Source organism: Bombina bombina, chromosome 1 (genome assembly GCF_027579735.1).
Source record: "Bombina bombina isolate aBomBom1 chromosome 1, aBomBom1.pri, whole genome shotgun sequence".
NCBI classification, from domain to species: Eukaryota; Metazoa; Chordata; class Amphibia; order Anura; family Bombinatoridae; genus Bombina; species Bombina bombina.
This window is the reverse complement of record NC_069499.1, coordinates 535,220,968-535,236,635: the sequence shown is the minus strand read 5'-3', so window position 1 is coordinate 535,236,635 and position 15,668 is coordinate 535,220,968. Positions and strand designations below refer to the sequence as shown.

General features: G+C 38.8%; 1 protein-coding gene across 1 annotated transcript in view; it reads right to left on the bottom strand.

Annotated features, from left to right (window-relative positions):
• ADAM23 (ADAM metallopeptidase domain 23) overlaps positions 1-15,668 on the bottom strand; it is a 292,223-nt gene that overhangs the window by 84,967 nt on the left and 191,588 nt on the right. Inside the window, exons 11-12 of the mRNA XM_053698649.1 lie at positions 5,632-5,798; positions 5,162-5,246 (exon numbers count right to left, since the gene is read on the bottom strand). Of these exons, the coding sequence (XP_053554624.1) occupies positions 5,162-5,246; positions 5,632-5,798 (252 nt within the window). The remainder of the gene's footprint in view (positions 1-5,161; positions 5,247-5,631; positions 5,799-15,668) is intronic.

The following is a 15,668-nucleotide window of genomic DNA, read 5'->3' as shown; positions in this document are numbered from 1 at the left end:
ATATTAATTTTAGGTCCGCCCACCAGAGCAAACGGGCGGGAGCAGTGGACTCTCCTCCCACAGATGGAAATTAAATATTCATGTAAACATAATTTATGTTTTCCATCTTAATGGGAGGAGAGTCCACTGCTTCATTCATTACTTGTGGGAACAAATATCCAAGCTCTAGAGGACACTGAATGAAAAAAACGGGAAGTTAAAAGGAGGCGGACCCTATACTGAGGACACCACAGCCTGCAGAACCTTTCTCCCAAAAGCTGCTTCCACCGAAGCAAAAACATCAAATTTGTAAAATGTTGCAAAAGTATGTAAAGAGGACCATAGAAGCCTCGTTCTTAAAGGCCCAAGAAGAGGCCACAGCTCCAGTTGAATGAGCCGTAATCCTCAGAGGAGGCTTATGTCCTGCTGTCTCAATGCGAAACGGAGGACACTCCTCAGCCAAAAAGATAAGGAGGTCGAAGAGGCCCTCTGACCCCCATGCTTCCCGGAAAGAGAAGAAACAGAGAAGAAGCTTGTCTAAATTCCTACATGGTCTGAAGATAGGACTTCAAGGCACAAACCACATCCAGAACTATGTTGAAAGGTACCACAATCTCTTAATTGATGTTGCGAACTGACACAACCTAAGGAAGAAAATCTAACTTGGTTCGTAGAACAGCCTTATCAGCATGGAAAGCCAAATAAGGAGGGATGCATTGCAAGGCAGTAATCACAGATACTCTGCATGCAGAAGCAATAGCCCGTAGAAAAGTAACCTTCCAAGACAATAATTTAATGTCTACTTCATGCATAGGCTCCAACTGAGCCTGTGCAAAACCTAAAGAACAATATTTAAACTCCAAGGAGGAGCAATAGATCTAAACACAGGTCTGATCCTAGCAGAGCCTTAACAAGTGACTGCTCATCAGGAAGCTCAACGAATCTCTTGTGCAGTAACTCAGACAGAGCCGAAATCTGTCCTCTCAGGGGACTTGCAGAAAGCCCTTCTTCAGTTCATCCTGGAGAACAGCATAAGTAGATCCTCCACACCTTATGATAGATGCGACGAGCAACCATCTACAAGCTTAAATGAGAGTAAAAATAACACTCTCAGAAGCCCTCTCTTGGTTAGGACTTAGCGTCCAATCTCCACGTAGTCAGCCTCAGAGATCTAGACATAGATGAGCAAAGCGACCTTGGTCAGCAGATCCCTGCAACAAAGTAACTTCCATGGAGGAGATAACGACATCCCCACTAGTCCGTGAACTATATCCTTTGCGGCCAAGACAGAGCAATCAGTATCACTGACGCCTGCTTGATTCGAGCCACTACACTAGGAAGTAGTGGTAACGTCCGTAAAAGATAAATTAGATTAAACCTCCAAGGCCCCGCTAATGCATCTGTTAGCTCCGCCATGAGGATCCCTGTACCTCGACTCATATCTGAGTAACTTGGTAATGAGACGTCATAAGATCTTCCTCTTGCAAATTTCTGAAAACACTCGGGATGGAGAGACCAATCCCCCAGATTAAAGTATTGTATGCTGAGGAAATTCGCTTCCCAGTTGTCCATACCCGGAATGTGGATCGCTGACAGTGAACAAATGTGGGTCTCTGCCCACTCCAGAATCCAAGATACTTCCCTCATAGCTAGGGAGCTTCTCGTTCCCCCTGATGGTTGATGTAAGCCACCAAGGATATATTGTTTGATTGGAATTTGATAAACTAGGACGAACCCAGCAGAGGCCCCGCCTTCAGAGCATTGCCTCCTGACAGACTTGCAACCCTAGTCACAATAACCCAGGATGGTCTTGAGACGGACATCCCTTGGGATAAGTGATCCGGACAAAAACAACAGAGAGGGATTCTCTCGATCTGTTGTCCAGAGAATCTATTGAGACAGATCCGAATGATCGCCATTCCACTGCTTCAGTATGCACAGTTGCAACAGTCTGAGGTGAAACCTGGCAAAGGAAATGATGTCCATGCTGGACACCATGAGACCATTCACCTCCATACACCGAGCCACAGATGGCCTTAAGATGTTCTGGAGGGCATGACATGTTGAAGCTTTGAAGCTAGTCTGCAACGTCTCTGGTCTGTTAGAAAAATTCTCATGACTATGGAGACTATTATAGTACCGGGAATTCCACTCTGGTACTCGATACAAGAAAACTCTCTCTAGATTTATTTTCCATCCATGGGATCGAAGAAGACAGAGGAGAAATTCCAAATGGTCCACTCTCCGAAAAACTTCTTGGAGAATACCGCGTTGGCTGAGAACCAAACCCGGGCCAACTACTTGGCAGTTATGCTCACCACTATACCAGCTAAGAAGATCAATAAACTGGAAGTGCTGATCCAGGAACACAAACCCTAGGAACTGGAAGTGGTCCTTAAGGATTGGTACATGACGGGAGCATCCTTTAGATCTATCGTGGACATGAACTGCCCTTCTCAAACGAGGGAAGAATGGACCTATTGTCTCCCTCTTGAACGAGGGGACATTCAAAAATGTGTTTAAGCACTTCAGGTCCAAATTGGACGGAAAGTCCCTCCTACTTTGGAACCACAAAAAGGTTTGAATAGTATCCCAAACCTCCCACTGCGATAGGCACCGGGGAAATAACTCCTAAGAGAACAGATCCCGTACGCATCCCAGAAAGGCTTCCCTTCTTTCTGGTCAGGAAGACAGGAGAGAGGAGGAACTGCCCTTGGGTGGCTGAGACTTGAAACCTATCTTGTGACCCTGAGCTATGACCTCCAGGACCCATGGATCCTGCACGTCCCTGAACCAAGCGACTGAAAAGAGCGACAGATTGCACCCTGCATGATCTAGAAGAGGACCGGGGACCCCCAGTTCATGCCGACTTAGACTCAGGGGGCTTTTTGTTCTGCTTGGATTTATTCCAGGACTGAACCGGCTTCCAAGAGCTCTTGGTTTGCTTAGGCTTAGCAGAGGACCGCTGACATGGGCTTTATCAATACGAAAAGAACGAAAATTGTCCTTAGACTCGTTCAGATTCTCTTGCGGTAGAAGGGCACCCTTGCCCCATTGTGACCGTGGAGATAATTGAGTCCAAGCCTGGACCAAACAAATCATTCTCTTAAAGGGGAGGGAAAGAAGTCTAGACTTAAAAGTCATATCCTCAGACCATGACATCAGCCAGAGCCCGATGGGCCTGAACAGAAAAGGCTGAAGCTTTAGCCTTTAGGTGAAAAATCTGCCTAATAGCATCACAGATAAAAGAATTAGCAACCCTCAAGGCCAATGGAAACAAATATCTTGTATATTGAAAACAACTGTCTTAACAGAGTTTCCATCCTTTATCCATGGGCTCTTAAAATGAAGAGCTATCCTCAAACTGGATAGTAAGACGTTTAGCAAGAATGAAGATAGTGCCATCCCTTTTAGGGACGGAACCTCACAACTCCATTGAGAGTCTAGGGCCGGGAACAGAGTCTCCTATAACAAAAACCGCTACCAATTGGAAGTAAGTTACCTCCCTATCAACAGGTGTTTAATCAGCAAGTATGTTGCGAACCCAAACTGGTATCTGAAAGATCTCGCTTAAACACTAACAACTATCGATCAAGACTTTCATTACTAAATAAAGAAATTACATTTACAACATCATTTATGTAGTGGTTTTTGTTATAGGAGACTCTGTTCGATCTATGTACTATATGCCTGAGGAAACAGCGTAGCAGACGCAGAGAAACGCGTAGCAATTAGTACATTTGTTTTTACATGATTGTACTTTGTATTTTTTACCTTTTAAATATAAATTTTACTTTTTATTACTAAGCAAGATTTTGAGTCTCCTTGCTTGATCTAACCGCTTGATCTAACCACTGCCGCACACCAGTGTTAAGTTGGAACACACGTATCTGGGATGCCAAGGGTTATGTGCACTGGGCCACTATAATAGTCCAGTAGGTGTCATTTGCACCATTTGGGTGCTTCTCTGCCAACGTGAGTACCCAGATTACTGGGTGAGTGAATTGATTCAGAAACTTGAGTACCCAGATTACTGCCAACGTGAGTACCCAGATTACTGGGGGAGTGAATTGATTCAGAAATACCATACTGATTTGCACTAGGAGTTGCCCTTTTCCTCCCTTTCTTTCATAGATTTTGGAATCCGCCTCTGATTCTAGAGGGAGCAGCCCACTACAGTGCACAGTTTGCTAGGACACTGCAAGTTCCCAGACCGCTCTCTTAGGCATTACATCTGCCTTCAAATATTGTGAGTATATTCATCTACACATGTTTTTCATCCAAGTACCATATTGGCTACAGTAGGAGGCGCCCTTTCTTTTTCCCTTCTATGTATAAAAAAATGAAATGATCTTACCAGAATCTATGCCGTGCAACAGGAACACGGCTTTTAAAGTGTGACAGGTTAGTAGCATCGCTCCTGACATGGACTTGAGAGCAGAAAGCAGGCAGCGCAACTCATCAACGCTGATTGCTTATGGAACTGTTAATCTGAGTCGGGATGGTTTCGCAGAGATGACATTCCCTGCATCTCCAGACTCTAACTTTAACCCATGCTCACTGAGAGGCTGACAGGACTACTTAAAACTCCAGTCCCATTGCAAAGAGTACTGCCCTCTATAAGTGACTACTCCAAATCTTCCGACACTTCTCTGCCAACCTCCTGTGACGAAAGGCAAAGAATGACTGGGGGATGAGGGGAGTGGGGGAGGTATTTAAGCCTTTGGCTGAGGCGTCTTTGCCTCCTCCTGGTGGCCAGGCTCTTAGTTCCCACAAGTAACGAATGAAGCAGTGGACTCTCCTCCCATTAAGATGGAAAGAGGCATATATGTGCAGCCACAAATCAGCAGCTATCTCCAAATAGTGCATTGCTGCTCCTGAGCATACCTATGTATGCTTTTTAACAAAGGGTTACTACAGAACAAAGCAGATTAGATAATCGAAATAAATGTGAAAGTTGTTTAAGATTGCATGCGCTATCTGAATCATGAAGGTTTAATTTTACTGTACACTAAATACTAAAACTAAAATGTATTTTTATTAGTTTTGTAAAAAAAAATAATTTATGGCAATACAAAATAAAATAAAATAAACAGGAGGAAATACATAATAATAATGATGGGATATATTAAAAAATAGTCCCTTGAAATATCTATTCAATGCACACTATAATGTTCTTTACCTCATTCACTCCAACTCCTCTAGACTGAGAACACACTCCCCCAAAGTAGCTTACACTGCTTCTCTTGTAATGAAAAGTGCCATTCCTTAACAGCAAAAACAAACATGTAGAGAGTTTGTAAAGAGAAGATCAATTACATTAGATACAGTTGTTAGTTTCTTAGGCTTAGCTGTGAAAGTGGTGGTTGATTTTCTCTCTCTGGATCTATTAATGTTTTTTTCTTCAAATCAACCCTTAATCATTTACTGAGAACCAATATAAAAAGAGCAGTGTACAAATGTACCCTCCCTGATTTTGACAAGTAGTTAATACAAAGGGTATTTATCCAAAACCTGCAAAGTGCCATAGCGTTCAATGTTTAAGCATTGAGGATTCAAACGGTTAACGCAGCACCTGCCAACATTTGGACAGTTCAAAGTATTTGGAAATTCTGTGCGGTTTTTTAACTGTTAAACATGTTAGGTACATACGAGAGAAGATGTACAGCATCGGCGTGCTGCTTGATGTGATGCTGTCGATATTTAGAGAAGTCATGGAGCATCTTCATAGGGTCAGAACCAATTGGAATTCGATCCTTGTCCGTCCACGTTTCCACAGCAACTAAAACAACCCGTGTATTTAACTGCTCCTTGTAAATCTGTGGGGGTGAGATTGGACAGGTAGAGGAACAGAACACTGGGTGAAAACACAGTTGGCCCATCCCAATAAAAAGGAAGGACACACAGGGGAGGAGATAAAAGGGGGGAAAAAGAGAGAATTGGTGTGTTTTATTGGCTTAGAAACGTCTAACATCAAGGATGCTGAAGTGAAACCTCTATATAAGCACTTATAGGAAACAGTAACACTGCATTGTTTTTGTTTATTTATTCTAAAGCACAGGAAATTAGAGCACCAGTAAGGAGGAAGTTGTCATTGCTATTGATGAAATGACCACAGTGGAGCTTTGGTAGATTATAGCAAATCTGTGGAGCTGTAGACATGCCCTGGATCTTATTTAATGACATTATGTAGATTTTTTTGGCTATGAAATAGTTAATAAAGCTTTGGCTATTTAAAGCCCAGCTGAATGTAAATGTACATGAATGCATTAAGGAAAGGGCTGCACTACAGGATGCAGATTGCAGTGTGGAACCTCCAGCAGTTGCAACCGCTTATCAATAAATAGGAATATATAAAGAATTAAATTAACCTGTTGAGAAATGTTTTTCAACAACAGTTTGACAGGTGGATACAGATTAATAGAAACATACATAATAGAATGTTTACCCTTTTTTGCCAAACCATAAAACACAAACAATGCAAAGGTAACAGTTACAGATTGTATTCCTCATTCAATTTTGCTCATGCCAGAGAGATGTTCTTTTCTATATTAGGATTCAGGTGCAAAAAGCGTAATGTTGTCCTCATCAAGTCCAGCTTGCATGGGAACACTGTATATGTTCTTGTACAATCTACATGTAGCTATTACTGATGTAGAGAAAACTAACACACCATCATTCACATTTCTATTTTAGAGTGAAATGGGCGTTTTTTTAAATTTGCATCTAGGAAAGGACATACAGTCACAGTTTACAGGTTGTTCTTGATGTCAGTCATGCACTATTTCTCCCATATATTGGAAAACAATTCAAAAATACAAATGTAATAAAAATGTACAATGTAAACGGACACGAGAGACCAAGGTGACTTCCCAGCATCATGTAACAAACACATTTGCCAAATATTGTTATTACAAATGCTCCCATTTATTAGCATTATTTATCATTGAGATTGGCAGCATCATCATTCTCCTATAGCTGTTTTTGGAGCATGCATAGAATCTGATTGGTGTGCATGCACTGTGCATACACTTGTCTGTCACTCAAGCATAAGCAGGGTATGTATGCCAAATACAGTGTGTACCAAGCGTGTAATGAATAGATACAACAGATGTGATATTTTTTTTAATGATGAGGCAAACTAGTCATTATGCTAGAGCTGTGCAGGCCCCTTTAGTTTTAAACTATTACGTCTTTTAGAAATATTGTCCCTCATTAAATGCCCTTAGTGCCTTTATGCTCAACACTTGTACTTAATACCAGATTTCTTCTGTGTTAAAGTCTATCTGTAAGGCTGCAAAAAAAAACATATTCTAGCATATGACAGGAAATCTCCTAACAGTAGAGGGAGGGTAATATCACCTTCACACCTAGTATTAGCAGATAATCTTGTGGATATGGTTGCAGATTAAATGCCCAGAAGACTAAAATGAAAAGAGAAGCCTTCATAACAGATAAACAAAGGAACCGATAAGGTGTAGCAAAAAGTGAGTTGTTCATGTTATTAAAACTGTTACTCTAAAGGTGTAAAAGGCTTTACATTATTACGGTGGTTAAAGGTTTTATAAGTTTATTCAATAATTGTATCCATCAATTTCATTGTCAGTTGATTGAGTCCTGTGTCAGGCAACAAGTATTTAGGCTTCACTTTTGCTCTTAACCAGTCCTCACCCCATCAAAAACACTTTATTTGTGCTACTTGTAGTAGTAGCACTCACTAGTGTTTTAACTTTAAGCTGCTATCCAGCTGCCCCTCTGCTGCCTTGAGAAAATTCCTGTTAACCAACTAATAATGCTGTCAAACATTATATGAACAGAATGACCCTGGAACTTATTTTGGAAGAAACAAATCCTCCAAAACAATTTTTTGTCTGTGCTCATGCCTAATACACACACACATACACACATATATATACTGTATATATACTGTATATATATATATATATATATATATACACACACATATATACATGTAGATAGATGATTTAAAGATATATAAATAAATAGATAGATATATAGATAGATGATAGATAGACAGACAGACAAATAGATCATTGATGGATGATAGCGGCTCAAAATTCTGTAGCGCCGCATAGATAGATAGATAGATAGATAGATAATATATAGATAAATAGATGATACATAGATGACAGATAGAGAGATAGATAATTATTGTTATTACTATAATTTATTTGTATAGTGCCGCAAAATTATGTAGCGCTAGATAGATAGATAGATAGATAGATAGATAGATAGACAGATAGATAGATAGATTAGATAGATATTCAGTTGCAAAAGTTCTTACATTTGGAGAAAGCCCTTTACAACTGCAATTATAAATTATTTGAAATCCTAGTAAACTTTGTGAGAGTTCTGTACTCTTTCATTAAAATCAGGAGAGTATTTTTTACAAAAACTATTACATCCTGTGCCCTATGTAATTGGGTATTTTGTTTATGAGAGAATTGTGTTATTGTTAATATCCTTTAAGCTGTACAATGGCTGCTGGGGAATTAACATAAACAATAATATAATCACATTGGAGTAGGTAAATGACCTGTGTGTATTCAAGATGAAATGCATCACAATCTAAGGTGTTTACTACAAAAAGCCTCCCAGGGGCTGATATAAACTCTTTCATTGCTGTACTTTGATAATGTCAATTGCACATAATAACACTTGCTCCAAATTGCTTTGAATTGTTAAGTACCGAGTACAAATTTATAAAGGCAAATTGTAGACAGAAGAATCAACACACGAGTTCAGAACAAGGGCACAAATTATATTTATATTGTATGATTACAGGAACTCTTTCATGCAATGACGTTGAAACCTTTGAATCTATAAAAAAAAACGTTTCATCCTAGTAAAGAAATATAATCTTTTCTGTGACACATCCCTCGACTAATGTTTCTGATAAAGTTTGAACTAGTGTCTTATTATGATGAACACCGATCTGTATTAATAAAGGTCCTTTTAAAGTGTGGCTGGAAATTTTATTTTAGCCATTTTTTTTGCCTTTTACTTAGGGCTTGATTACAATCTTGCACTTATTTTTAATAGTGTTTTTTCCAGTGACCATAATCTTAAAATGCTTCTGCCATTATTACCCCTCAAGCTCCAAATTTGCTATCTGTTTTTAAAATAATAATAACAACATTTTATATATATATTCTATGGATTATTTAGATTCAAGTAGCTATAATATTGTTTTTAATAATTATTATTATTTTTTAATATGTTATATTTAATATTTCAAGAACGCTCTTTCAGATTACTAATTTTTCATGTGGGCTAACCCGACACGTTGTTAGACCATAAGTATGAAACTCGAAGCCTGTTACATACATTTTACATTCCTCCGTTCTTTACATAGACAAATTATTACTTTTAATATAAATATATATATGATAATGTTAAGGTAAAATACATCTCTACGAAGATTGTGGGCCCGTGTTTCTGGCGAGTCTTCAGACTCGCCAGAAACACAAGTTATGGAGCAGCAGTCTAAAGACCGCTGCTCCATAACCCTGTCCGTCTGCTCTGATGAGGTGGACAGGAATCACCACAATTCAACACGATCGAGTACGGTTGATTGACACCTCCCTGCTGGTGGCCCGTTGGCCGCGAGTCTGCAGGGGACGGTGTTGCACCAACAGCTCTTGTGAGCTGCTGGTGCAATGCTGAATACGGAGAGCATATTGCTCTCCGCATTTAGCGAGGTCTGTCGGACCTGATCCGTACTGTCGGATCAGGTCCGACAGACATTTGATCATTCGGCCTCATGGTCTAGAATTGTTTGGCTATCAGAGCAGTCATCAAACACCAGAAGAGTGACCAACTGCTGGCTAGGCACTTCGCTTAGAATGGAACATTCAGGCTCAGGTCTTATATTTCATCTCATTGATCATTTACTACCTCTAACACATGGATGTGATCGGAACAATACATTGCTACAGTTTAAGGCACATTGGATCCATATACTCAATACCCTGCTCCTGAATGGGTTAAACATTTCAAGTTGTGCTGTATCTTTTTTTTCACAATCGCGAAAACTCTGCTAGGATTTTCATCTTTGCGCTTGTCGGGTTTTGTTCATATTACAAGTTAAAAAAACAACGTATTTTTCATGTACGCGTGCATGTATTCCCCCCTTAGAAATCAATGGAGAAAAAAAGTGGAAAAAAACCCAGACATCGCGCAAAAGCCATTGCATTTTCACATTCCCCCTAGAAGTCATTGGAGAAAAAAAATTGTTGAAAAAAAGACAAACACTCATTGTGCAAACAACATAGCATATTCCCATTAGAAAATGTGAAATATTTGCAGTAAATACATAGTTTAAATCTTTATTAAATATGATTATTGCATAAATATGTTTTATCATGTTTTCATTTACTTAATGGCTAAGGGATATAATGCACTAATATATAATCTAAATATGTGTACATTATATATTAATGTTTTTATATGTGTACATATGACAGTAAATACATATATACACATATAAATACATTAAAGGGACAGTCTAGTCCAAAATAAAATTTCATGATTCAGATAGGACATGTCATTTTAAACAATTTTTCAATGTATTTTATCACCAATTTTGCTTTGTTCTTTTGGTATTCTTAGTTGAAAGCTAAACCTAGGAGGTTCATGTGCTAATTTCTAAGCCCTTGAAGGCCGCCTCTTCTCTCAGGGTATTTTGACAGTTTTTCACCATTAGAGGGTGTTAGTTCATGTGTTTCATAAAGATAACAATGTGCTCACGCACGTCGAGTTCCTAGGAGCCAGCACTGATTGGCTAAAATACATGTCTGTCAAAAGAACTGAAAAAGGGGGCAGTTTGCAGAGGCTTAAATACAAGATAAGGTAAAAAAGATAAGATAAGGTAAAAAGTGTATTTATATAACTGTGTTGGTTATGCAAAACTAGGGAATGGGTAATAAAGGAATTATATATTTTTAAAACAATAAAAATTCTGGTGTAGACTATCCCTTTAATATATACAGTATGTACACATATATAAAAACACACAAACACACACACACACACATATATATATATATATATATATATATATACACACACACAAATACATCTTTAGCAATATATATGTATGTGTCTCAATGTTAAAGCCCTTTGCCTGCCATTTTTTTCCTAACATCCGAGATCTTATATGTCTGAGTCTTTATAACTTTTTTGTGTAATCTTTTTAAAATAATTTTTATTAGTGTTAATGTGATTAAGCGATTTCGCTTCACTTGTAATATCAGCGAAATGAAAATGGTTCACAAAAACACGAGATTGCTAACGCAAAACCGTTTGTGCCTTACTTGTAATCCAGCCCTATGATAGAATGGCATTGCATTTTCTGAATAAATTCTGCATCTGTTGGCTTTGACCTTCCTCATCCTTTTGACACTACATGGACCAGGGTTAATTGGTTCTTTGTTCTACCATATGGGAATTGGTTAGTCTGTGTCTGGATTATACAGTAAATATGATTTAGACTAACCAAGGAGGAAAATCATTCTTTGACCCTTTGTGCTTATGAATTGTTGATATACAGGCAGTCCTCGTGTTACAGACATCCGACTTAAGTACAACTCGTATTTACATACAGAGAAAATAGAGCTTTATCGACAATCCTTCTTTCCAGGATAATCCAAAATACTGAAAATCCAATTGTCACAAGGACAGAAAGTGATGTGAAATTTTCTGAACAGGGGCTCAGATAGCAAAACAAACTTTATCCTATGCTATCCAAAACAAAAAAAAAAATGTTTGGCTAGAGTTTCACCTAAAAAAAGTGCCTGTTCCAACTTACATACAAATTCAACTTAAGAACAAACCTAAAGTCCCTATCTTGTACGTAACCCGGGGACTGCCTGTATATGCTTTGCCATGTTTGGACCCGGGTCCAGCTATGTCTATATTACTGATGACTATGTGGTATCACCTTCTAGTGCCTGATATTTATAAAGTGGGTGAATAGTGATCCCTGTGAATCCCCCACCGATGTGACACAGGCTCTTTATTGCACAATATAGTCTGTCTAAGTAGAAATTAATTTAGACATTTATGGTCTGTCTAATTTAGGGCCACTGATTGTCCTGATTGCCCATTATACCTACAGGTCTATGATCAATTGTGAGACCAGATATATCTGACACAGGATAGTTCTTGATAGTTATGGTTCCGGATTTAATTCCCAGTTTTGGACATATTAATGTGGGGTCCCCTTCACATAACATTTTGAGTTCCTGTCATGCTCCATATACCTATTTATTCCTATGATTTGATTCCGTTTTTAGTTTTTCAATATGTAATCAGATTATATAGTATTGCAATACTTTGGTCCTATGGGGAGTGACGTACATATTGCCTATGCTTATTTAGTGACCTTTATATACCTCACAATATCACAATTGATTCAAATTGTTTTGTCACATTTATTTTCAACACACTGATATTTTGATGTCACATTGTTTGATGTTTATGTCTTATGATGCATTCTATATACTTTTGCCCCATCCCTACCCTGGCCAGACTTTTGCTGTTATTTTTATCTCATTTTGTACACACCATGCATTGTCTCCATATTTTCCTGTTTTTTTAATTGTGTTTTGCCTAAACAGGAACTTATCATTTTTGCCCATTTGCTGTTACACATAGAGGCCTATTTATCAAGCCTTCAGCTGTACTGCATTCGCCGGCACCAATACGCTCGCCTGACATCGCCTAACATCGCTGCCGCGGACCTGAATACGTTCTCCATATTTAACAAAAAAGCTGTCAAAAAGCCGCGCACCAAGTACGGGGCGATGAGCAGCGGACTGTTGTTAACTAACAGTCATCGATCTCGCTGCTCTTCGGCTTTTTCCCAGCTTTATTTGTATACTGTCACTAAGCACTGCCACTATACTAAACTGTTTAACCCCTATCCCGCCGCTCCCGGAGCCCACCGCCACTAAATAAATGTATTAACCCCTATTCCGCCGCTCCCGGACACCGCCACAACTAAATAAAGTTATTAACCCCTAAACCGCCGCTCCCAGAGCCCACCGCAACTCTAATAAATGAATTAACCCCTATCCCTCCGCTCCCGGAGCCCACTGCCAACTACATTATGTTATTAACCCCTAATCTGCTGCCCCCTATACCGCCGCCACCTACATTATGTTATTAACCCCTATCCAGCCGCTCCCAGAGCCCACCGCAACTAAATAAAGTTATTAACCCCTAAACCGCCAGCCCCTCACATCGCCATAAACTAAATTAACCTATTAACCCCTAAACCTAACAACCCGCTAACTTTATATTAAATATTTACTCCTCCCTATCTTATAATAAATTTAAACTTACCTTTAAAATTACATTACACTATATTAAACTAATAATTAAAATACCCTATTATACGAAAATTACATTAAACTATATTAAATTAATAATTAATCTACCCTAACTTTTATACTAAAATTACATTAAACTATATTAAATCAATAATTAATCTACCATAACTTTTATACTAAAATTACATTAAACTATATTAAATGAATAATTAATCTACCCAAATTTGTATGCTAAATTTTACATTAACCCCTTGCAACAGCCAATAGGATTTTTTCAACCTTAATTCCAATTGGCTGATAGAATTCTATCAGCCAATCGGAATCTAAGGGACGCCATCTTGGATGACATCATTTAAAGGAACCTTCATTCTGAAGAAGACGTCGATTGTAGAGGATGCTCCGTGTCGGATGTCTTGAAGATGGAGCCGCTCAGTGCCGGATGGATGAAGATAGAAGATGCCGTCTGGGTGAAGACTTCTGCGGGCTTGGAGGAAGACTTCGGCCGTTTGGATGAAGACTTCTGCCGGCTTCTTGGAGGATGGATGTCGGATCTTCAAAACTGTAAGTGAATCTTCTGGGGTTAGTGTTTGGATTTTTTAAGGGTGTATTGGGTGGGTTTTAGTTTTAGATTAGGTTTTGGGCTGCAATAGAGCTAAATGCCCTTTTAAGGGCAATGTCCATCCAAATGCCCTTTTCAGGGCAATGGGGAGCTTAGGTTTTTTAAGATTAGGTTTTTATTTGGGGGGTAGGTTGTGTGGGTGGTGGGTTATACTGTTGGGGGGTTGTTTGTATTTTTTATTTACAGGTAAGAGTGCTGATTTCTTTGGGGCAATGCCCTGCAAAAGGCCCTTTTAAGGGCTATTTGTAGTTTATTGTAGGTTAGGGTTTTTTTATTTTGGGGGGGCTTTTTATTTTCATAGGGCCCCTAGACTAGGTGTAATTAGTTTAAATCTAATTATTTTTTTTATTTTTTTGTAACTTAGGCCTAGATTTGGAGTTTTGCGGCCAAAGGGGTGCGTTAGCTGCGCATGCTTTTTTCTGGCCGCACCTTTTAAATACCGCTAGTATTTAGAGTTCACAGAAGGGCTGCGTTCGGCTCCAAAGAGGGAGCGTATAGCATAATTTACCGCCACTGCAACTCTCAATACCAGCGGTGCTTACGGACGCGGCCAGCTTCAAAAACGTGCTCGTGCACGATTCCCCCATAGAAAACAATGGGGCATTTTGAGCCGAAAAAAAACCTAACACCTGCAAAAAAGCAGCGTTCAGCTCCTAACGCAGCCCCATTGTTTCCTATGGGGAAACACTTCCTATGTCTGCACCTAACACCCTAACATGTACCCGGAGTCTAAACACCCCTAACCTTACACTTATTAACCCCTAATCTGCCGCCCCCGCTATCGCTGACACCTGCATATTTTTTTTAACCCCTAATCTGCCGCTCCATACACCGCCGCAACCTACGTTATCCCTATGAACCCCTAATCTGCTGCCCCTAACACCGCTGACCCCTATATTATATTTATTAACCCCTAATCTGCCGCCCCCAACGTCGCCTCCACCTACCTATAATTATTAACCCCTAATCTGCCGACCGGACCTCACCGCTACTATAATAAAGGTATTAACCCCTAATGCGCCTCACTCCCGCCTCAAAAACCCTATAATAAATAGTATTAATCCCTAATCTGTCCTCCCTAACATCGCCGACACCTAACTTCAATTATTAACCCCTAATCTGCCGACCGGACCTCACCACTACTATAATAAATGTATTAACCCCTAAAGCTAAGTCTAACCCTAACACCCCCCTAAGTTAAATATAATTTAAATCTAACGAAATAAATTAACTCTTATTAAATAAATTAATCCTATTTAAAGCTAAATACTTACCTGTAAAATAAACCCTAATATAGCTATAATATAATGAATAATTATATTGTAGCTATTTTAGGATTTATATTTATTTTACAGGCAACTTTGTATTTATTTTAACCAGGTACAATAGCTATTAAATAGTTATTTACTATTTAATAGCTACCTAGTTAAAATAATTACAAAATTACCTGTAAAATAAATCCTAACCTAAGTTACAATTAAACCTAACACTACACTATCAATAAATTAATTAAATACAATACCTACAAATAAATACAATGAAATAAACTAACTAAAGTACAAAAAATAAAAAAGAACTAAGTTACAAAAAATAAAAAAATATTTACAAACATTAGAAAAATATTACAACAATTTTAAACTAATTACACCTACTCTAAGCCCGCTAATAAAATAACAAAGCCCCCCAAAATAAAAAAAATGCCCTACCCTATTCTA